The sequence below is a fragment of the Protomyctophum bolini genome, assembly GCF_963924005.1.
Source record: "Protomyctophum bolini genome assembly, chromosome: 1".
Classification (NCBI taxonomy): domain Eukaryota; kingdom Metazoa; phylum Chordata; class Actinopteri; order Myctophiformes; family Myctophidae; genus Protomyctophum; species Protomyctophum bolini.
Genome location: NC_137862.1, coordinates 26,160,334 through 26,185,731, shown reverse-complemented (window position 1 = coordinate 26,185,731; position 25,398 = coordinate 26,160,334). Strand labels below are relative to the sequence as shown.

General features: G+C 45.1%; 1 protein-coding gene across 2 annotated transcripts in view; it reads left to right on the top strand.

Moving 5' to 3' along the window:
• The window catches only part of efl1 (elongation factor like GTPase 1), a 107,025-nt gene that overhangs the window by 72,959 nt on the left and 8,668 nt on the right, over positions 1 to 25,398 (top strand). For both annotated transcript variants that reach the window (XM_080768334.1, XM_080768335.1), the window contains exons 17-24: positions 102 to 249; positions 11,892 to 12,021; positions 12,726 to 12,852; positions 13,242 to 13,446; positions 14,766 to 14,845; positions 15,350 to 15,640; positions 15,952 to 16,122; positions 20,055 to 20,239. In XM_080768334.1, the coding sequence (XP_080624460.1) occupies positions 102 to 249; positions 11,892 to 12,021; positions 12,726 to 12,852; positions 13,242 to 13,446; positions 14,766 to 14,845; positions 15,350 to 15,640; positions 15,952 to 16,122; positions 20,055 to 20,239 (1,337 nt within the window). The remainder of the gene's footprint in view (positions 1 to 101; positions 250 to 11,891; positions 12,022 to 12,725; positions 12,853 to 13,241; positions 13,447 to 14,765; positions 14,846 to 15,349; positions 15,641 to 15,951; positions 16,123 to 20,054; positions 20,240 to 25,398) is intronic.

Here is a 25,398-nt window from a genome sequence, read left to right as displayed (position 1 = left end):
TGTGTGTGTGTGTGTGTGTGTGTGTGTGTGTGTGTGTGTGTGTGTGTGTGTGTGTGTGTGTGTGTGTGTGTGTGTGTGTGTGTGTGTGTGTGTGTGTGTAGGTGAGATGCCCAAGCTGGTGCGAGGCATGCGTCTCCTCAACCAGGCTGATCCGTGTGTGGAGGTTATGTTCCAGGAGACAGGAGAACATGTCCTGGTCACGGCTGGAGAGGTCCATCTGCAACGCTGTCTGGATGACCTACGAGACAGGTACCTGTCTGTCTGGATGACCTACGAGACGTCTCTCTCTCTCTCTCTCTCTCTCTCTCTCTCTGCCACTTGTGCCAGTCTCTCTCACACACACACTCACACACACACACACACACACACACACACACACATGCTCTTCATTCAATTGGTGAACCAATAGAGCGTCGTAGTCCCGCCCCCTTTCATGACGACGACAGGCACAGGAAATAATTCCCCGTGCATTTTTCCCATAGACGTTTCAAAAAGTATTTTTTTAAAGATCTGTAAGCCTCGGACAACAGCCAACTCAGATTGTGACAACAAACACAGGGTCGAATAAATGATTAGAAAGAAGAAGAAATGGCAGGTTATTTAAAACACTTTTTTGTTGATTTTCTCGTTTGTAATTATTTTTTCTTCGGCCGCTCTATTGGGGAGCTTCGGTCCGTTTCCAGTGGTAGATTTACCCACCCCTCTATGGCCAGAAAAGACATAGGGCTGGAGAAACAATCAATGCTCCCTCTGTTTGATTCATTGATTCATTGATTGATTGAATAGTTTATTAGACAGAAAAGCACAAAAAATGAAGTCCTTGCGGTTTGTTTCCAATGTATGTCCTATCTATGTATTCAATTCATAAACATGACGTGAAAAATAACAACAATATTCAATATCATCACAAAATATAAATCATATGTACAGAGTGGAAGACAAACGGGCGGGGTGTAAAGAGGGGGGGGGGGTGATCACCTGTCTAAGAGAGGCCTTTGGCCTTTTGCTGAAAGCTGAATTTTCAGGCCTGTTTTAAAGGATGACAGGGATCTGCTTTTTTTTTAGGGAAGGGGTTCAGGGCATTCCACGATTGGGTGGCAGTGCTGTAGAAGGACAATTTACCCATGTTTATTTTATTTTATAAGTGGGCGCTACCAGATAATTGTTCTCTAGTATTGTCATATAAGTGAGCGGTATAAGATCATTGTTATCTAGTACTAGTCCTTACCCGTTCTGACTATATGAACAGCAAATATCTATATAGTAAATATATATATATATATATATATATATATATATATATATATATATATATATATATATATAGAATATTAGTGGTCCATGACATGAAAATGTTTGAGAACCACTGCTCTAAAACAACATTGGACAATGATGTTTGACAGTCAGCAATATTGTTGCTTATTCTAGATTTATTTTCGGATTTTCTGACTTTATCTGGCCATTTTCATAGACCTGGTTGCTTGTTTCCCTCTCAGTCAATGTGGCAACCCTGGTCATTGCCGTGTTGATAATGTAGCTTAGCACACAACAGCTAGGAGGATGTAGCAGCCTGCTGGCGTCATGTTTAAAAGTATTTTGAGCAATTTATGTCCCCGAATGTATGGATATGGACTTATGGCTCCATCGCTGCCTCTTTCTTTAGTAGAAGTAGAAATTTAACGTGTTGCTGACTGTTTACCGTCCGCGCGCGCGCACACACACACACACACACACACACACACACACACACACACACACACACACACACACACCGCCTCCTGGCCTGAGGGGGTTGGAAATATCCCGATCACTGTGAAGGCCGTAGTACTGTAAATATGACATGAATATGAATGCAAAGTAGTGGTCCATGTGTGGACAGGCTAGCTGTCGCTGCTGTGCATGGTGAGATGTGTGCAAACCGTGTAGTTTAGCAGGAGAAGACGACCAAAGGATGCAACACACACACACACACACACAGTCAGCGGCGCCAAATTGTATAGGGCACATTTTGTTGTGTTGCGGCGGTAGCTAGAGGAAGCATGCCAGTGGGGTAACGGTGAGAACGGTGGCCTGTGATGCAGGTGTCGCCTGCATTATTAATCATTAATGTGTCAAATGGGAAAAAGGGCTCCGTTAAGACCTCCATATAATTATGGTCCATGCCTGTGTGAAAAGTGGGAGTGATTCGTGCAGTTAATGATGAGATAGCGCGCTGTCAGTGACATTCAGACATTCAGTTAGTTAGTTAGAATTATTAGATAGATAGCTCCTGCATAGGGCAGGACTTAGCTGGGAAGAAGAGAAGCTCAGTCTTGTCTGGGTTCAGCTTGAGGTGGTTGGAAGACATCCACTGTGAGATGTCAGCCAGGCATGCAGTGATGCCGTCTTCCACCTGGGTGGCAGAGGGGGGGAAGGATAGAAACAGTTGTGTGTCATCGGCATAGCAGTGATAGGATATATTGTGAGCAGAGATGATAGTGCCAAGGGATTTAGTGTGAGAAAAGGAGGGGACCAAGTACAGATCTCTGTGGGACCCCAGTTTGGAGGGTACGGGGGGATGATAGCAAACCTTTCCAAGAAACCTGGTAGGTCCGGTCCGAGAGGTAGGAGGAGAACCACTTCAGCCGTCCCGCCGATGCCTAGATCAGCTAGGGTGTCTAGGAGCAGCTGTGTCAAATGCTGCCGATAGGTCTAGAAGAAACAGGGCGGCAGAGTGGGAGGCAGCCTGGGCAGCATGTAGTGCTTCTGTGACTGCGAGGAGTGCAGTTTCCGTGGAGTGTGCCTTCTTGAATCCTGACTGGTTGGGATCCAGCAGGTTGTTCTGTGAGAGATGGAGAGAGAGCTGGTTAGAGACAATACCTTCAAGGGTTTTGGAAAGAAAGGAAAGGAGTGATACCGGTCTGTAGTTCTTAGACATATGAGGGGTCAATAGTTGGTTTCTTGAGGAGTGGCGATACCCTGGCTGACTTGAAGGCAGATGGGACCCAGCCTGAGGTTATTGAGGTGTTGATGAAGGGGAGGAGATCAGGTGCGATGGTCTGGAAGATTGGAGACGGGACGGGGTCAAGAGGACAGGTGATAGGTCTTAACTTTGTTTGTGGGTACTGGGGGCATTGTGGGTACTGGGGGCATTGTGGGTACTGGGGGCATTGTGGGTACTGGGGGAATTGGGGGGCACTGGGGGCATTGGGGGGTACTGGGGGCATTGGGGGCATTGGGGGGCAAAGCCGGCCGCATCTGTAGTTCTCATTGATTCAACAGTGAATATGTGTGTGTATCACTCTTGCAAACATGATTTCTCTGATTTCCAAATTTAAATGCTATCCTAGGCATTCAATCTAATGATCTGTGATAAACGGCTAGACGCCATTCCACCGCGCCTGTAGACGCCATGCCGCCACGCCTGCTGTGTTCCAATGTCTGCAGCATCATTATGCTGTTGACTGCTGTGTCTCTCTGTCCGTCTCTCTGGACTCCTTAATGAGATGCCGGCAGACTGACCAGTTAAACGGGCCAGTGTTTCTGCAGGCAATCAGACAGATTGTTCAGCCACACAGATTGCTGTACAGAATGGGAAAAAAACACATCGACACGCCGGTTTAACAGTTGTCATACACTGCGCAAAAAGCATGGAATACGGATGTGTATATTACAGGAAACTCCCGTTAACAACATGAAAAGTTGAATCATACACACTCTCAATGTCACTCTCTCTGTCACAGGCACGCACACACACACACACACACACACACACACACACACACCCCTCTACAGTATCTCTTTTCATACTATCGGCAGACCCCACTATGATCGATAGTCTAGCTACGGTGCGGGATGACCATTCAAACTAAATGATGAAGCGCCCTTTCATAGCTCTGCATTCTGCCAAGGTTTGTGTGGAGAATAAATGGATGCAGTTCATTTCTCCTGAGTGAGGAATGGGGTGGCCTTCTCCTCTCGGCTCCATCCATTCCTGAAGCTCATCTGCATTGTAAAAAAAAAACTGCGTATTGATTTAGAGTTCCATGCATCTGTCACTCATCCAATCTATCAAACTGACCATTGACGCAGCGATACCTCGTGTCACGATCATGATTGATGAGCGTGATTGAAAATCGTTTACAGGTTGCGAGCTTTCTTGAATGGCATTTGCATTAATACTACATACTAGCACACTAGCTAAACTAGTAATTGTCCCCCAGGCGAGCTCTCACTCACCTATCGGTCTCTTGTGAACTCTGTGTTGTCAAATATAGGCTCTGCTTCGCCAATAGCCCTTGATTAGCTGCATGTTTTGGGGAAATGTGTAAATATAATCATTGTTATAACTTGTAATACCAAGTTAACTCGTGAAGGCGGATGCTCTGTGGGGAGCAGTTTTGATTTTGTCGACTAACACCATGACAAAAAATGTTGGTTGACTACCTTTTTCACTGACGGGTTAGGGTTATAGGGTTAGTTATAATGAATAAAACTAAGACTAATATATTGACAATTTCGTCAAGGAAGGAACTAGTGGACAAGATAACCTCGTACAAGTCATTTTACACTTGGTTGCATGCTGAAAATAGCAGATCTACAAGCTCACAACGCAACCACCCCCACCCCCCCCCCCCCCCCCCCCCCCCGGTGCCTAACCGCTCCAATGAACAGCGATATGTATGTATGTATGTACAGTATGTATCTATGTATCTATGTATACAGTATGTAATGTATGTATGTATGGCACTGTTGAGCAACCTAACACACACACACACTGCACCGCTCAGTTGATTGTTTTTTTATTTTCACATGGTCTTAGTTTTCGTTTTTTGCATATTCACTGAAAAAAGGTAGTCGACAGACATTTTTCGTCAGTTTCTGTCGACAAAATCAACTGTCTAAAAGTATAATTGTGAAACGAGGCTGTTTTACAGACTGAAATCACAGTCTTTATAATGGGACTCCTCTTCCAGCACACACAGAACTCTCTCTCTCTCTCTCTCTCTCTCTCTCTCTCTCTTTCTCAGATGTGCATGTTGTTCCTTTGTACAACTAGTAATTACCACAGCCTTGTAGCTGTGAGCGGTGCTTGACATCAGACAGGGGGAGTGCAATGTCAGGGAGTTCAAAGCAAACGCATTTCAGAGACATCAGACCAAACGACGCAGCAGTGGTGGTGGCGATGGAGGACAAAGAAAGTGCTTTGTGTTTTCTATAGCAGTGGTTCCCAAAGTGGGGTCCGGGGTCCTTGAGGGAGTTCTAGGGGGTCCCCAGCTAAATGATAGTTTGGAACCAAATGGACCCTTATGGGTCTGTAACTCTGAGCGTGTATAAATGCAACCAAATCCATTTGGTTGAATTTGTACACTCTCAAGAGTAAAATAAAAAAATGATTTTACAATATAAATTGCGGTCTCAGAGATAGAAATGCCATTAAATGGGGGTCCGTAGACTAATGCATGTCAAACTGGGGATCCTTGAAATTAAACGGGTGGAGAATCACTGCTAGAGCTCCCTGGCATATCTCTTCAAATGGGGGTCCGCTGGGCTAATTAGTGGTTGGTGCAGGCGAGTGCAGCGGCATTTGGTTCGGCCAGGTCATCGCCAGTACATTGTGGAGCAACTCATGATGTGTTTCATTGCTTGTGGTTCACCGTGTGGTGAGCGCACATACATGTGTTTATTTCCATTTTTTGTGTTTTCGTGGATGCCTTGCAGCGTCCTTCGCCAACCCGCAGACGGTTCAAGGTTTTCCAGGCGGCCCAAAGGTTTTCCAGGCCAGTCGCGATGTGTTGGTCTGTGTTGATGGCTCTTTCTGTCCATCGGCTGGTTATGTCCATCGGGTTGCCCAGGCTGTGCTACTGAACAATGAATGGTAGACTGTATCTTTGCATCGTCATGTTGCTGGCTTCCATTGACAGTGAATGGTACACTGTGTCTTTGCATCGTCATGTCGCTGGCTTCCATTGACAGTGAATGGTAGACTGTATCTTTGCATCGTCATGTTGCTGGCTTCCATTGACAGTGAATGGTAGACTGTATCTTCGCATCATCATGACGCTAGCTTCCATTGACAGTGAATGGTAGACTGCATCTTTGCATCGACATGTCGCTGGCTCCCATTGACAGTGAATGGTAGACTGTATATTTGCATCGTCATGTTGCTAGCTTCCATTGACAGTTAATGGTAGACTGTATCTTTGCATTGACATGTCGCTGGCTTCCATTGACAGTGAATAGTAGACAGTATCTTCGCATCATCATGTCTCATGTCACTGGCTTCCATTGACAGTGAATGGTAGACTGTATCTTTGCATCGTCATGTTGCTGGCTTCCATTGACAGTGAATGGTAGACTGTATCTTTGCATCGTCATGTTGCTGGCTTCAATTGACAGTGAATGGTAGACTGTATCTTTGCATCGACATGTCGCTGGCTTCCATTGACAGTGAATGGTAGACTGCATCTTTGCATCGACATGTCGCTGGCTTCCATTGACAGTGAATGGTAGACTGCATCTTTGCATCGACATGTCGCTGGCTTCCATTGACAGTGAATGGTAGACTGAATCTTTGCATTTGTGTGAACAGAGAAAGAGGGCCATGTCTAATGGCGTTGCTATGTTTAGAGAACTCGGCCAGACGCCTTGGGAGCATGACATGAAGTCCAGCCACAGATCAGAGGCTGTCTGTCTTGTCTGGCCACCGGGGCAACTGATTGGCTGGCTGGCCGGTGGGGGGATGGGGGAGGGGGGGGAGGTCTCTGATTGCACTGATACCCGTCTGACCCCGTTGGTCGGCTGGTTATGACATCTCTCCAGCCTGGCCCGCGGCCACCCTGAGGCTCAGAATAATGGGGTCAGCCTGGCTGCTCACACACACACACACACACACACACACACACACACACACACCACTGAAGACTGTGACTTCCCAGCATCAGAGGGCTGAAGGGGAATCTGTCTCTCTCGCTCTCTCTCTCTCTCTCTCTCTCTCTCTCTCTCTCTCTCAATTCAAATTAAGGAGCTTTATTGGCATGATAAAACACATGTTTACATTGCCAGAGCAAGAGTGGAACAAAGCAACCAAAACAAAGCCTATCTTACGGAACTATACGTGTTGTGCGTTTTCTGTCAGAAACAGTTGTACGTCCATATACTGTAGGAGAGGTTAGCTTGGTATACAATTTAGAAAGTTGACAGCAGTATTTTGATGTTTTGCATCCACTTGTAATGGTGTCAATACACAATAATTTGCGGGCATTAAGGTGGTTGTATTCTCTCTCTCTCTCCCCTCTATCTCTCTCTCTCTCTCTCTCTCTCTCTCTCTCTCTCTCTCTCTCATTGTCTGTCTTTGTCGGTCTCTCACACACACACACACAGTCACACACACACACACACAGGGCTCTCGTCGCCTCAGAAGTGGGTCAACCGCCCAGTCATCTGGAGTAGGGCGACGTTAAGTTAAGTGGTTGTGTGTAATGTCATTAGAGCATGACTCAGCAGACCAGAGAGAGACAGAGAGAGGTTTAAACAGAGTGTCAGAGAGAGATACGGAAACAAACACTGACAGATCAACTGCCACCGTTAGCCGCTCTCTCCAGCACTAAGACCAGAGGTGGAAAAAGTTCTCACATGTTTTACTTAATCCGCCGCCATTAATCAATAGCTGGTACTTACTTTGAAGAGCCAAATATCCGTAATCGCATGTTACAGTGACAAACTGCAATGTAGAACTGGTCTGTTACAACAAGTAATACAAGAAAAGGTACTTGAGTAAAAGCACAAAAGCATTGACGTCAAAATGTACTTAAAGTACCAGAAGTAAATGTACACATTATGCAAAATGTCCTGTTTCAAGTTTTCACATGTATAAAAGTATCTTGAAAATGGATGATCTACAAGCTCACAATGTGTCGCATTGTGACGCATTGTGAACTTTTAGATCAGCTTTTTTTTTTTCAATGGCCCCAGTGTAGTGTACTGAGCAATTGGAAATGCTCAAGTAAAGTAGAAATATCTCAACATTGTGCTCAAGTACAGTACTTGAGTAAATGTACTAAATGTTACTTTCATATCATTATTATCTTTGGGGCATTTGAGACACGGAACCACCATTTGATGACATTTAGCCTTGCAGACCCAAAACTAATGAATATGTCCACATTTCCATGCTGTATTGATGTTGGTACCATTAGGAGAGATAACAGGCAAACATTCTTCTACATTCTTGTAAATGAACTTAAGTAATGCAGATGTTTAGCAAAAAATGTACTCTTGGTGGTGTAAAATGAAAACAAAAGGGCCCTTCCGGATCCATTTGTTTTCATTTTACACTCTCAAGAGTTAAAGATACATGTAGGAGTCCATTTGGTTACCCCTCAACCAGTGGCCCTGGGCCACTGGTCCTGGAACCCCCTCAAGTGTGGGACTGGTGGTCCCTGGGCCACTGGTCCTGGAACCCCCTCAAGTGGGAGACTGGTGGTCCCTGGGCCACTGGTCCTGGAACCCCCTCAAGTGTGGGACTGGTGGTCCCTGGGCCACTGGTCCTGGAACCCCCTCAAGTGGGAGACTGGTGGTCCCCGGGCCACTGGTTGAAAACCACTGCTAGCACTATAAACTATATCAGCAGGAAACCTCCTAATTGGCCCTTCACGTTAACGTCACCACCGCAATAAACCCATTTCCTGTATGCAAAGACGTGTTTTTAGAAAGGGCCTCATTAAAAAAGAAATAAACAATCACAAGAGTGGGTGAGAGAGACTGTGGTTTTCAAGTGCAACACACATATAGTGTGAATTAGCAATACATGTTTGAGGGGAGCTATAGCACCTCCTATATGTCCAGCCTTGAGTGTTTGTGTAAACACAAATGCGCGTGCTTGGTATCAATGCTCAGTGTATCATATTTCTAATCAATATGAACCGCAGAAGGATTAGAAACCAAAGTATATACAGCGGCTCTATGAGGGGGATTAACTATTGTTTTCCTTGTCCCGTTATTTTTTTTCTTTTCTTTTTTTCGATTGTGTGTGTCTTACTGGATTAGATGCAGGTGCGTGAGTGAGTGAGTGAGTGGGCGTGTGTGTGCGCACGCATGTGTGTGTGCGTGACTGAGTGTTTTAAGAGCAACATAATGCTGTCTCAGCGTAACGCACAGAGACATACAGCCAGAATGTTTTAGTAATGCCCCACTGGCCACTAACCCCTAGAGCGTCTGTGTTGGTCAATAACGCACATACACACGCATGCACACACCTTCACGCATGCACACACACACACACACACACGCATGCACACACGCGCACACACACGCACACACACACACACAGTTAGGCACGCTCAAGGCTGTGTGGTGTTTTTTGTTGTGCTGCTAATTGGTGCAAGTGACTGGCTTCAACATGTGTGGGTAAGTGATTCCAAAACCAGTTGTCCTCAAACCACCCCCCCCCCCCCTAATCGCTGTGGTGTGCAGAGGGAGGGAGCAGCTCGTGATACGGGATGAGTGCTGAAATAGCAACGAGCATAAAACTACTAGCAAGGCTTTAAGGATTAAGAGTGTCTGCTTAAATGCCTAAAGTGTAAATTGTACCTAAGTGTCAACAAGCAAAGTGACCGCTTGTAGCTTTTATGTGTTTGCATGGAAAGGAGTGTGTTGGCCAGCTGTTTTTCCTGCAGGCAAAAACGTTTTGGACAGTTGAACCAGATGCCATGTTGTCTCTGCAATCTGCATGCATTGGACCAGATGTCTGCAGAGCTGTTGTCTCTGCATGCATTGGACCAGATGTCTGCAGAGCGGTTCTCTCTGCATGCATTGGACCAGATGTCTGGAGAGCGGTTGTCTCTGCATGCGTTGGACCAGATGTCTGCAGAGCGGTTGTCTCTGCATGCGTTGGACCAGATGTCTGCAGAGCTGTTGTCTCTGCATGCGTTGGACCAGATGTCTGCAGAGCGGTTGTCTCTGCATGCGTTGGACCAGATGTCTGCAGAGCTGTTGTCTCTGCATGTGTTGGACCAGATGTCTGCAGAGCTGTTCTCTCTGCATGCGTTGGACCAGATGTCTGCAGAGCGGTTCTCTCTGCATGCGTTGGACCAGATGTCTGCAGAGCGGTTCTCTCTGCATGTGTTGGACCAGATGTCTGCAGAGCTGTTCTCTCTGCATGTGTTGGACCAGATGTCTGCAGAGCTGTTGTCTCTGCATGTGTTGGACCAGATGTCTGCAGAGCGGTTCTCTCTGCATGTGTTGGACCAGATGTCTGCAGAGCGGTTCTCTCTGCATGTGTTGGACCAGATGTCTGCAGAGCGGTTCTCTCTGCATGCGTTGGACCAGATGTCTGCATCGTGTCTGTCGTCACAGTGTCAGTGTGTAAACAGCACTGCAGTAGAGCAGCCACGCGGTGTCCTCAGTTGACATCATGTCCCGGCGGTCCCGGGGACAAGTAGTACTTCCCATTGTAGACTATGTTCACATTGAATGTGAAAAGTAACAACACTGATAAGTGATAACGATTCTCACCTCAAGCCTGTCCCAGTGGCTCCCTCTTCATTTATAAATGCATTTATTTTAGGTGCCCTGCTTACTTGAAGCAGTACCTGACTCAGTCTACCTCCACATATCCACTAAGCCATCTACAATACCCGTACTTAAAAATCCCAAAAGTCTCCAGTGTGGTTGGGCGGAGGTCTTTCTGCTACAAAGCCCCGTTTGATTGGAACAATCTCCCTCTATCTCTTAGATCCATCTCATCATTTAGTAGTTTCAGGACTTCCTTATATTCACATCTAGACTCAACTTGTCTATGCTTCTAACCTGATGGTATCACCAATAATGACACTGATGTATTTGCACTGTGACCTTATCTCCATTGTGTAACAGCTGATTATGTGGTGGTAGGTGGAAGAGGGTGAGCAAGCTATTTGTGTATGTATTTGTATATCCGTTTGTATCTGTGTACTGTATGTTTTGTGTATTTTGTACAGTGTGCTTTTTTGTATTTTTTGTCTGTTTATGGGTCCCTCTTGAAAATGAGATGCTGCATCTCAAGGGGCTGTCCCTTCAATAAAAAATTGACAGCAAATTATGATTTTTGTTTTAGTCATAGTCTTTTAAAAATGTGGATTATACAATGAAAACATAACTTGGGTAACTCGCGAATCGCAGGGAAAGTGTTCTACAGTTAATTAACTCGAGCAACTTTTGAATTGAAGTCAAAGTGTTAAGAGCATCTGCTACCATTCATGTTGTGAATCTTCCTGTTTCTCTCAGATCAAAAACCTCTCAGGACTTCTCTGTATTCACATCTCCAAACAACCTGCTCATGCTTTTAATACTGCTTCTCTGTATTCACATCTCCAAACGACCTGCTCATGCTTTTAATACTGCTTCTCTGTATTCACATCTCCAAACGACCTGCTCATGCTTTTAATACTTCTTCTCTGTATTCACATCTCCAAACAACCTGCTCATGCTTTTAATACTGCTTGTAATTTGCGTTAATTTATAACGTGGATAAAAGGTCATAGTACTGTTTTCTCCATTCTTTTTTAAGAGGTATTCCTTACCAAGGTGCTTAAGTACCAGCGTCTTAAGGATGCTATTATACAGCTTGGCTACAGATGTAAACTACTTGTGTTCATATTTGGAAGCCTCGGTAATGTCCACAAATCAGTCGTGAGTGGCCTGCAGATTGCAGGCATGCCCAAGCCGAGAGCTAAGGCATCGGCAAAATTCTGTTCAGTGTCTGCAATAATTGGCAGTCGCCATATATGGAGAAGTCGATTCTTTCTGTACCCGTGATCTTATCCTGAAGCACTTGTTGTAGAGTTTTCTCAAGTTTGCGCATCCACTATTGTTTGTGTTCAAGAAATTTCTTGTAAAATGTGAATACAAATAAAGATGTTAAATGTGTGCAGGTTCGCTAAGATCGAGATCAGCGCGTCAGAGCCCATCATTCCCTTCAGAGAGACGGTGGTTCGTCCTCCTAAAGTAGACATGGTCAACGAGGACCTGGGAAGACAGCAAAAGGTGGCTGTCATTCACCAGGTGAGACGCACGCATACACACGCACACAAACACACACACGCTCACAAACACACACACACACACACACACACACACACACACACACACACACGCACGCACACATGCACACTCGCACACACTAACCCAGTTTGCACTAGCTCCCGTAAAATAAAAGTGACGTGCGAGGAAAACCAATGCCATTGGCACAGCCAATAATTCAAGTGTGGAAATGAAATGCACAGCGGCAGATCCAGCAATATAAATTAATTCCGTTTCACTCACCAATGAGGTGGTTCACCTGAGTGAGCCTTCATGTTTTTTGTGCAGACTTGCATGCAGCTACGGCTGTCGTAGCCTCTCCAGTTCCACTCCATTGTCTGTCCCAAACAACAATTCAGAGTAGAAGAGCTTCTTGAGTAAAACCGAGCCTGTAATCCAGAGCAGTGTTGTTTTCGTCGACTAATACTATGATGAAAAATGTTCGTCGACTACCTTTTTTCCACTGACAAAAAACGACATAAATAAAAACTAAACAATTTTTTTTTATTTTATTGAACAGTTAATGGCGGTAAAGCACACCCTCTGGTGTAATTTGTAATTTTGTAATTTTGTAATTTTGTAATTTTGTAATTTTGTAATTTGTGTGTGTGTGTGTGTGTGTGTGTGTGTGTGTGTGTGTGTGTGTGTGTGCGCACGCGCGCAACACATTGCACGTCTCATACCAGGTGAAAGAGGACACCTCTCAAGGCCGCTTGTCTGACACACTCCATGTGGACCCTGGTGGTCTGGTGACCCTCACCACCCCCAACCGACTGGCCACGGTTGGGGTCCGCGCTATCCCCCTGCCCGAGGGTAAGACACACACACACACACACACACACACACACACACACACACGCTGTGGGGATCCACGCTATCCCCATGTCCGAGGGTAAGACACACACACACACACGATGGGGGTCCGCGCTATCACCATGCCCGAGGGTAAGACACTCACACACACACACACACCCCCAAGGCGCTGAAGCATAGGGGGGAGAGGGGCAGGGAGGAGAGGGGGCGGGATTTGTGGACGTTCAGGTCACCGTCCACAGGCCGGTCAGACCACGGAAAATCTACTGAATGTTCCGTGGTTTTTTTGGGTGCAATTGAGGTCAGAAAAAAATATACAAATTAAATATACAACTAATGGTCCCCAAACCTTTTTAAGGAAGTTCTATGAATGGTATCCTTTCTGTCAGAGGTGACCCGTCTGCTGGAGGCCAGCTCTGAGTTGGTGCGGACCCTGGAGCAGGTGAACCTGTCGCTGAGGGAGGGCCGGCCCATGGAGGTGAGCCCCAGGACCCTGGAGGCCATCGCAGGACTCAAGGGCCGCCTGGAGAGCCTGCTGACAGGCATGAAGTGGAGGAGCGCAGTGGAGCGTATCTGGGCCTTCGGACCGCGTGGGTAGGAAGTTAGCGTTAACTTTGTCATTTTTTTTTATTTTCTTTGGTGTGGTCTCATTTTCGGCTACAGTAGACATTTGGTAATCAAGTTAATGAAGTGAAAAATGTGGGTATTATTTTAAAATGATTCCTATAAATAAAACAATGGAGCTTTATCTGTTGTCATCGTAGCACAGTTTTTATTCTGTTTTTGCCAGTGAAAAAAACGGTTGGCGACGAACATGCTTGGCCATTAGCCTGGTCACCATTCCATTTTGGGTTTATGATCCGGTCTGGAGCGGATGATATCGCTACGTCATGTTGTAGTATTGTTTTTCTCAATAAAAGCTACAGGCTACGAGAGCTTTTATTGTTATTCTTCCGGTTTGAGGGAAAAGTAAGTTCCATTTGATTGTTCCTGCCTGATGACTACAGAACAATACTACAACATGACGTAACGATATCATCCTGATGACTACAGAACAATACTACAATATGACGTAACGATATCATCCTGATGACTACAGAACAATACTACAATATGACGTAACGATATCATCCTGATGACTACAAAACAATACTGCAACATGACGTAACGATATCATCCTGATGACTACAAAACAATACTACAACATGACGTAACGATATCATCCTGATGACTACAAAACAATACTACAACATGACGTAACGATATCATCCTGATGACTACAAAACAATACTACAACATGACGTAACGATATCATCCTGATGACTACAAAACAATACTACAACATGACGTAACGATATCATCCTGATGACTACAAAACAATACTACAATATGACGTAACGATATCATCCTGATGACTACAAAACAATACTACAATATGACGTAACGATATCATCCTGATGACTACAAAACAATACTACAATATGACGTAACGATATCATCCTGATGACTACAAAACAATACTACAATATGACGTAACGATATCATCCTGATGACTACAAAACAATACTACAACATGACGTAACGATATCATCCTGATGACTACAAAACAATACTACAATATGACGTAACGATATCATCCTGATGACTACAAAACAATACTACAATATGACGTAACGATATCATCCTGATGACTACAAAACAATACTACAATATGACGTAACGATATCATCCTGATGACTACAAAACAATACTACAACATGACGTAACGATATCATCCGCTCCCGACTGGATCACACAGCACTTTTGGAACAGAGACCAGGCTTTCCTCCGAGGTGGAAAGCCTGGTGAGGCGAGGTTAATTGGCCATTGTTGGAGTCTGCACTGATGAACACTGCTGCTGTTGTCGTGTCCAGGTGTGGACCCAACATCCTCCTGAACAGCGTCCAGGGCTACCAGAGGCCGTCGCTGTGGCAGTGTCTGGACAGAGGGACAGGTACTTTACATCATTGGTTCCCAAAGTAGGGGTCTGGGGACCCCCAGGGGTCCATGAGGGAGTTACAGGGGGTCCCCAGCTAAATGATAGTTTGTAACCAAATTGACCCTTATGGGTCTGTAACTCTGAGGTTGTACAAATTTGTACACTCTCAGAGTTAAATTTACATTGATTTTACAATATAAATCGGGGTCTCAGAGATATAAATGCCTTTAAATGGGAGTCTGTAGCCTGTTGCATATCAAACTTCTCACACAATTGTCTTTTTGTATATGTATTGTTTTTAGTGATGTTGCTGAACATTACTACATTCAAAATGTGTCACCTGGAGCCATAACTACTGTGGCTTTAAGCAGATGACATCAAAGTGCTCGACTTAAACCTCTGTAACTAGAGAGGTTACGCAAAAACACAAGTAACTAAAGTGAATTGGACAGCCAAATAGTGCTGCAATTTAAGAATCGAGGTGTCTGAATCGATCTTTTTTATTTATTTATTGTGCAGCACTAGGGACGGGGGAACCGGGCGACCGGGGGGCCAGTGGGGCCACCTCTCTCAGAGACTCGGACAACAGCGTAGTCAGCGGCTTCCAGCTGGCCACACGCTCCGGTCCCATGTGTGAGGAGCCCCTGATGGGAGTCTGCTTCTCCGTGGAGAGATGGGACATGAAGTCCTCCTTGGGCCATCCTCCCCAGCACCAGGACTCTACGGAGGAAGACTATGTTTCCCATGAGGCCGAGGGGGAAGCAGGGGGATCGGCCGAGATGTCTCCTCCCCACCCGGCGGAGGGCCACGGTAAGAATAGTTTTGGATTTTTCATTCAGTTATGATTGTTCTTTTTTTGTGTTAATTTTTATTCGTTTGTTACTTTTTTTTTAATTTTCCAGGTGCAGGATTGTGTAACGATAGCATTTAAAAATGTATTCAGTTACAGATAAACCACCAACCACGTCCACAAACTGTTTCAGTTTGCTCTGTACATATTACAAAATACAGCTTAGTTATCCTTCATTGTTTTTATGCTAGTTTTTATTTAGTTCAGTTAACAAAAAAGATGTTTTTCCACTTTTTCATTAGTTTTTGTTAACTCTACAATAACCTTACAGGGGAGAGTCATGCCAAACAACGACGGGCGGAGCCCGCGGCGGGCTTCACGGTGTCCGGCCAGCTGATCGGCGCCATGAAGGAGGCGTGTCGCCACGCCTTCCAGGCCAGGCCACAGAGACTGATGGCTGCCATGTACACATGTGACATCATGGCTACCGCCGAGGTGCTGGGTAAGAGACCACAGACATCCTGAACACCTGTAAGAGTCCACAGACATCATGTGTACACCTGTAAGAGTCCACAGACATCATGTCCACCTGTAAGAGTCCACAGACATCATGTCCACCTGTAATAGTCCACAGACATCCTGTGTACACCTGTAAGAGTCCACAGACATCATGTCACCTGAAAGACCACAGACATCATGTGTACACCTGTAATAGTCCACAGACATCATGTGTACACCTATAAGAGTCCACAGACATCATGTACACCTGTAAGAGTCCACAGACATCATGTGTACACCTGTAATAGTCCACAGACATCATGTGTACACCTATAAGAGTCCACAGACATCATGTGTACACCTGTAAGAGTCCACAGACATCATGTACACCTGTAAGAGTCCACAGACATCATGTACACCTGTAAGAGTCCACAGACATCATGTACACCTGTAAGAGTCCACAGACATCATGTACACCTGTAAGAGTCCACAGACATCATGCGTACACCTGTAAGAGTCCACAGACAGTACACCTGTAAGAGTCCACAGACATCATGTACACCTGTAAGAGTCCACAGACATCATGTACACCTGTAAGAGTCCACAGACATCATGTGTACACCTGTAAGAGTCCACAGACATCATGTACACCTGTAAGAGTCCACAGACATCATGTGTACACCTGTAAGAGTTCACAGACATCATGTCACCTGAAAGACCACAGACATCATGTGTACACCTGTAAGAGTCCACAGACAGTACACCTGTAAGAGTGTTCTGACATCCCCATTTCCTGTCAGTCTACTTTAAACCTATCAATAAAGGCAGAAAAAGCCAAAAAATATATCGTAAAAAAAATAATTTAAAAAAGCTGTCTGGGGTGTTCACATAAGTGTTCACACAGGCGGCGTGCCAGTGCGCATGCGTCATCAAAATTCATTCTGTGCTGTCAATCAAGCGCCGGGAAGCGCTACTGGCTACTGGCCAGTCACAGCACGTCTTGCACAAGTGCACTGGCCATTGTGGCCAATCACAGCACGTCCTTACTCGAACGAGGGAGGATTCCATGCTGCTTTCTGCTGGGAGGGGGCGGTTGACAGGAGGATAGGAGTTTAATACTGAGAAAACCTGACACAAATGTTTTGGCTTCTCTGTTTCAGATAGCAAACTACTGTAGTTCCCGGTGTAAAAGGGCATGCTTCGGATGCTTTGCACTCTTCCCATTCGCCGCTGTGCACCGGCCACCGACTTTTTACGGGTACAGGTTTTAGTTCCGACATAGTGGAGTGGGAAGAGTTTAAAGCATTGCGGACTGGCACTGCTGCTGCACAACATGAAGCTTATCAACACAGTGTCCCGACACACCGTCCCTTATTATCGTAAAGTCGGGTAGTGTACACTGTTTATCTTTGCACCGCCATGTGTGTCTGTCTGTATCTAAATATTGCTTTGATGCTCATATTATCCTTAGGATATTAAGTTGTTTTTATTAGAATATGCATTCCATAGGGCTGGACCACACATGGACCTAGAGGCAATTTGCAACTCTAGATTTTTTAAATAATGGGACGAATCTAGAGTTCCAATACCCTCCATTGACTCCCCACTCATCCAATAAATATCGTTTTGCTACAAGTTATTCATGCATCCCTCTTTTATCCATCTGGCGAGACAGGTCGCCGCATTTTGGGAGCACCAAGTAACTTCTCCAGGTGCTCCTCTGAGTACTAGACCAAAAAAGTTGTGTAGCCCTGTTCATAACTCATTCATAATGTACTGAGAGAGCAGGTCCACTCAAAGGCGTCTAAACTAAAGGGGATAGTTTCAGTGCAGTGCAAACAGCACGGTCACCACGCCACCGCTCAGCCCCGACTAATGCTCCAAGAACAACAACCCTAAACCACCAAAAGCTATTTCAAGAAAATGAGGCTTGAAATGGCGTTTAGCGTGTTGGTAAACAATGTCTCTAGGCTCGTTAGCAGCCGCAGGAGCAGCTCGTTAGACAAAGTGCATTGTCAGCCCAAAACGGAACGTACTGATAAAAAAAAGTTATTGCCTCACATTTTTCTCCTCAAATAATCCTTGGACTATGTGTACCGCTACCACCAGTGTTGATTCTGTCGACTAAAACTATGACGAAAAATGTTCGACTACCTTTTTTCACTGACGAAAACTAAATGTAAACTAAATGAAGACTAAGCTATGATGACTAAAACTAAGACTAAATATATTGACAATTTCGTCAACAGATAAAAGCTAGACTAAAATGTTAGTAAGGGACTAGTGGACAAGAGGTCCAGTATAAGTAATTTTACACTTGGTTTCATGCTGAACATAGCTGATCTACAAGCTCACAACGCATCACGCTGCGACTTGTTGATCGATCAAAACGATTCGATACCGATTATTTCCATTGCAAAAGCGATACGATACAAAGTAAAACGATACGATACGATATTTGCCGTTTACATATCGAAAAATAAATATATTTTCTATACAGTTACTATATCGTTCCACCCCTAGTTTGTATGTATGTATTTTTCGAGTACGGCCAGTACTGCAATACCGCTGACAGCCAGACAGTGGTGTTGTTGAGCAGCTTGCACCGCTCAGTTCACACGGGTGTGATTTTGTTTTCTTTGGTCAATATCCATCCGCTAAATTAATTGTTCAGTGTCATTCAGGTCAAATTCAATCATGTTCTAGTCTAGTGGGAGAATAAAAACTAAATTGAATTGGCCTTGGTCGCAATGACACAAAATAAATCAATCAAAATACTATTGTCTTACTTAAGACGATATTGTATGCCGTCTGTGTGCTTTGTATCAGTGCATCTGTTGTTGTTTACCCTTTTAGTGAAGGTCCTATTTTCTCTCTCTCACACACACACACACACACACACACACACACACACACACACACACACACACACACACACACACACACACACACACACACACACACACACACACACAGTAGGGCTCATATTGATTTACGTGAGAAGACATATTTGTGGGTCCGTGGGTCCATTTTGAGTCAAAGTAGCATTGTGACTTTTACTGTGTAAAGATTGATGTTGTCAATACAGGGCCATTAGAGCATGTGTCTATAAACAGATCGGATCAATAGTTCCTCCATTAGATCATGTGTCTATAAACAGATCGGATCAATAGTTCCTCCATTAGATCATGTGTGTATAAACGTATATAATCAATAGTTCCTCCATTACATCATGTGTGTATAAACGTATATAATCAATAGTTCCTCCATTAGATCATGTGTGTATAAACGTATATAATCAATAGTTCCTCCATTACATAATGTGTGTATAAACATATGCAATCAATAGTTCCCCCATTAGGTCAGAGGACACACACTCTTTCCCCTCAGCACTTTGGCTAATTGTTAGTGCGTGCGAGCGTGCGTCCGTGTAAGCGTGCGTGCGAGTGTTACTCCATGTTTGTCTGTTTAAGGCCTTGTGTGCAGTAACGGTCGTCAACCAGTGTTTTTCACTTACGAAAACTAAATACAAACTGAACTAAAATGGCTTGCTGGACTTGCCTGTCTCAGTATATATGGACCTGTGTTTGTGTGCTTGCATCATATTGGCTCTGATGAATACTCATTTGAGTCGAAACATATTGCCATTTTAAACTTTATTTAAGTACCTTGAATGTACAGTATACCTGCCCTCTCCTCTTTTGGCCGAACGACCTACAGACAGGTCGGTCAGCCGGTCGGTTGGTCGGTCTGCGATTGGATCTTGCTCTCTCCCACGCCGTGTGTACACCTCTACGGGGTCCCAGGGAAGACTCACGTCATGTCGTGTGTGTGTGTGTGTGTGTGTGTGTGTGTGTGTGTGTGTGTGTGTGTGTGTGTGTGTGTGTGTGTGTGTGTGTGTGTGTGTGTGTGTGTGTGTGTGTGTGTGTGTTTCAGGGCGTGTGTACGGGGTCCTGGGTAAGAGAGAGGGTCACGTCCTCCAGGAGGAGATGAAGGAAGGCACAGACATGTTCCTCATCAAGGCCGTCCTGCCCGTCGCCGAAAGCTTCGGCTTCGCAGATGAGATCCGCAAGAGGACCAGCGGATTGGCCAGCCCACAGCTGGTGTTCAGCCACTGGGAGGTGAGACGAATACATTATTATACAGAGGAGCAGCTGATTGGCCAGCCCACAGCTGGTGTTCAGCCACTGGGAGGTGAGACGAATACATTATTATACAGAGGAGCAGCTGATTGGCCAGCCTAGAGCCATAGAGTATAGATAGAGTTACGACAAATTAAATTAAGTTAACTTAAAATGTAATATTGCTGCAACAATCGTTGAATCGCAATATCAAGGTATCAAGGTAAGTGAATCGTCGCACAGAGATCCAGGCCGCTATGTGTGGCCTTCACACTACGGGTGTCAATTATTGATTAATTCATGAATTGATCATTGATAACCTTATCGATCGACTAACCGGTTAGTTGCACATGAGGAATAAAATGTGATAGTGTCACTGTCTGTCTGTCACGTCAACCTGTAGAAGCAGAGACGGAGACACAGCATTACATTCACAGAATACTGCCCAATGAGTCATTGTCGAAGGCCACAGAGATGAAGTGAGTCTAGGGCCGGCCGCTGCAAAGGCCCGGTCACCTCTCGTCTTGCATTTGGTTTTGGAGTCAATCAGCAGTAGCCTGTCGGCACTGTTAACACCATAACAGAGATGTGTCTTTGTTTTGAGTTGACCATTCCCGTTCCAATGTCCTGATGCTGTAAATAGGGAGTGATTTATTTAATATCTACTGTCGTCAGGGCCTGTTGAGTTCTTCCCATGAACTAGCCTCGGAAACCCAGACATATTTATTTCCAGGTCTGGGACCGAGTCCACTTCAATTTGGCATACAGTAGCGCAAACGTCGATCACTCTGCTGATTTCTGATCGTCTGTACCTTTGATCTGCATAATGTACACATCCTACCTGCGGCACGTTTTTTTCTTCCCCATAGACTTTTTTTATATCTCGTCAAATAGTGTTCCAAAAATCACACCCGTGTGAAGTGAGGGGCGTTAATATATTAAAGTCTAACTCATGTTGATTAGGTGATGTAATGGTGATGTAAAACAAACGTTGCAAACACAAACATTAAACGCCATTAACAATAAAGAGACAATATGACGTAATGAGGCACATTATGATGTAAACTTTCCCTTCATTGTCAATGGTGTTTACAAAACAAACATTGAACTAAAGACAAACATTAAACCTGTGCCCCTCAAAAATTAACAAAACGTTAATGTTATGTCGCCGATTCGCCACCAAATCAGTAAAACCTCCACCAGCTGACTGTATCCAATCTGAGTGACTGACTAGTGTAAACGACACAGAGCCACCTCCCTGATGACATCACAGAGACAGTTTGTTTCTTTTTGGACCACAGATTCATATATGAGATGATTTCCAAGATGACCCAATGTTATTCTCCATAGAGAAAAATCACACTTGTGTGAAGTGAGGGCAGGGGCGCAATAGCCTAGGGGACGCGGGGGACGCGTCCCCTGCCAGCGTCACATTGGTCCCCCCCAGATGAGTTTGGGCCTGGTACGAGACTATAGGTACAGCTGTTGCTTCTTTCGAAAAATATAACGCAACATAGGAACCCCGCTAGTGTTTTTGGTCTTCGTCTGACAGTTTCTGTAGCAGAAAGACCTCTTTTCTGGAGGGGGGGGGGGGACAGTCGGTTTGGGGGGGTTCCCGACGGCTGCGCGTAGCTTCCACCTCTGACAGAGGGGAAGCGAGTAAGCGACGCCGTCAGAAACCCCCTCACTCAGGAAGGCCCCCTCACTCAGATCTCAGACGGACCAAATTGCGACAATAACATGTAAAGAGGAATATAAACAAGACCTTGGCGCAAAACTTCATATTTACCCTGCTCTAATACAACAAAAGTGTGTTCTTACATCCTCCATTTCACATCAGCACTCGTGAGTAAATTTAATTGCCATTATGAAAGTTTTCAGTGACGTTGGACCCACAGGTTGCATTGTCGTCAATAATTAATCTGTCTTTAAAACGTTCTAATGTTAATATAGCATATTGGCATTGTCTGTTGGTGGTCTGGTGGTATGTTATATGGACCATGTAACAACATGGTCAACAGCACTGTTTGCAAATGTAGCTACATTTGTTGGCCACAAAGACAATTTAGACAAAACATGCTGCTGCCTGCTAATGGAGCTTGTATAGATATAGGCTAATTATTTTTCGGGGAAATTGCAGATAGTTTAGCTTCCAGTGACTCAATGATTGAGTCACTGGATCAACCTCTCTGTAGTCCGACCCTAACCATAACCCCACGTTTTGGTGGTTAGACCCCCCCATCCCCCCCTCCCCTAGGGTAGTGGGGGGGACGGGGGGGACGGATTTTTCGGCGGCGCCGCTTCGCGGCGCCGCTCTATATCCCCCCCTAGCGTTCGGTCAGTGTTGCGCCTCTGAGTGAGGGGCTCTCTTATCATCATACATCAGGGTTCCCCAATAGGCGGCCCGCGGGGCCCAGATGGCATTACATGGGGGTCAGTAGCCTATGCATGTCCAACTGTGCATCCTTTTCAAATGGGCCTTGCCCTGAAAATGAATTTCCAGGGCAAGACCTCGACCGCGCGTGCAGACTCGGCCCCCAGCCTGGTACGCTAGTCAAAATATGGCCCTTTAGGAAAATGTATTGGGGAACCCTGTCATACATTAAAATACATAACATTCCATGCTCGGCCAATGAAATCATTTCCAGGGTACACAGACACACAAAGCTGTGCATAGGGTATGCACAGCTATTAGCGCCCCTCAAATATGTCCGCTACCCAGGGGATGAGTGAGTGACCTTATGAAGGATTTTATACTCTAGAAACAGTTGCCTACAACTTTGACACCATAGCTCATAAAGGTCTGTCCATGTGCTAGGTTCAGCCTAGCCTTGTTTACCAAACAGAATGTTATAGGATTGTCTTTGCTGGTCTTATCGACTGGAGTTTCCACATTCCCAAGACCTTCTGAAGACACTGACACACACACACACACACACACACACACACACACACACACACACACACGCACGCACGCGCGCGGCCGCGCGCATGCATGCATGCATGCATGCACACACACACAAGTTGACACAACACAACACATGATACACATTGCATGTACAGTATGATACACTTGATACAATGATACACTTTGCACGTGCACACACAGTAGTTAGGCTACTCTTACTTTCCTACTTCAGGATCCACACACACACACACACACACACATCCTGGGGATTGGCTGTGGGTCAGTTTTAGGCTGTGTGGATAATGAGATGGTTTCCTGCAGGGATTGACATGATCAAAGAGGAGATAGACGACACCACATGTTCTACCTAACGGCCATATGCCATATGGACGGTGTCACTCGTGGTAACGGATGACTGTAAGCCGAGACACAGAGATACTGTAGATGGCCAGGTGCAGTGTTGTTTTCGTCGACTAAAACTTAGACTAAAAATATTTTTGTCGACTACCGACTAGTGGACAAGAGTATAAGTCATTTTACACTTGGTTGCATGCTGAAAATAGACAAATAGACAAGTGTATAAAATCAGTCATTACGACGACACCAAGGCCAAAATACATTTTAGTCGACTAAATCAACTGTAGATTTAGTCGACTAAAATCTTATGATATTTAGTCGACTAAAACTAGACTAACACTAAATGAAGGGTGACTAAAATGTGACTAAAACTAAATGAAGTTTCATTCCAAAGACTATGACTAAACTAAAATTAGCTGCCAAAAACAACACTGGTGAGGTGTTGAGAGTATGAAGTCAACCGTTTACAGTTTACACTTTACGCATCTGTCAGACGCTCTTGAATACAAACAAGAATGTTACTGTGGATGACACACTGATAAAGCATTACACTTGTTTACATCAGGGTCCACCATGTTCAATTCATCAGAATTTAGAGACGTACAAATATACACTTCTATGTGAAAAAACAAACCGGAAATCATGTAAGGAGGTAAAAAGGGGGGAAAAAACATATACAGTGAGGGGAAAGGTGGTGGGGGGGATTCAGATTTTATGGGGGCCAGTTTCTAAGTGCAGCCGTTTGAGAGAAAACCTAACATCTGTCCAACAGTAGAACACATGTACAATGAAACTTTAATTATACAGTCTGATCTATAAATCACCATTTAATTAACAACAATATCAACATGCAGACTCCCATTCCTTTAACAACAATATCAACATGCAGACTCCCATTCCTTTAACAACAATATCAACATGCAGACTCCCATTCCTTTAACAACAATATCAACATGCAGACTCCCATTCTTTTGTTAATGCACTGTGATTACACCGTCCTCCCCCACTAAAACCCTTGTTTACACTCACACACACACCCACACAGGCACATGCGAGTGCATGCACTCACATGCGAGTGCGTGAACGCACTGTGCATGCACTGTGTGTTGACTGCTATTACAGACACACTGCCCCTCATTAGTCATTACATCTGTAGATTCATTGGAAAGCACGTTTGGGTTGCAATTCAGATACGCACACGCACATGCGCGCATGTGTACGCAGTGCTTGGCATGTGTCTAAAGTGCATGTGTGCACAGTATTTGGCGTGCGTGCGTGTTGCTTGAAAGGTGGAATAATTGAATTTCATGTGTAATTAGAAGACCTCTGACAGGACACCGTAGTGAGCAGCGCACGCTGTGGAATCACTTCAATACAACCTCTGTATCAGAGAGAGAGAGAGGGGTGAGAGAGAGAAAGAGAGGGGGAAGAGAGAGAGATTTGGAGAGAGAGGGGGGGTGAGAGGGAGGGTGGGTTAGAGAGAGAGAGAGTGGGAGAGAGACAGACAGAGAGGGGGAGAGAGAGATTTGGAGTGAGAGGGAGGGAGGGGTAGAGGGAGAGAGAGAGACAGACAGAGAGGGGGAGAGAGAGATTTGGAGAGAGAGAGGGAGGGGAGAGATGGGAGAGAGACAGACAGACAGACAGAGAGGGGGGAGGGAGTGAGAGAGGGGGAGGGGGGGAGAGAGGGAGAGAGAGGATCGGGGGGAGAGAGAGACCTGGTTTGCACTCCACTCAGTCAGATCCATTGTGATCACCAGTGCATGGATTTACAGTGGAGTGTTCCATGCACTCCATCACATGCACACCATTCTTTTAAATATAATTTGTAAAGGTAAGACTAAGAAGTGGGCCGGACAATATAAGCATTGCTTCTCTCTGTCCCTTCTTGAACAAA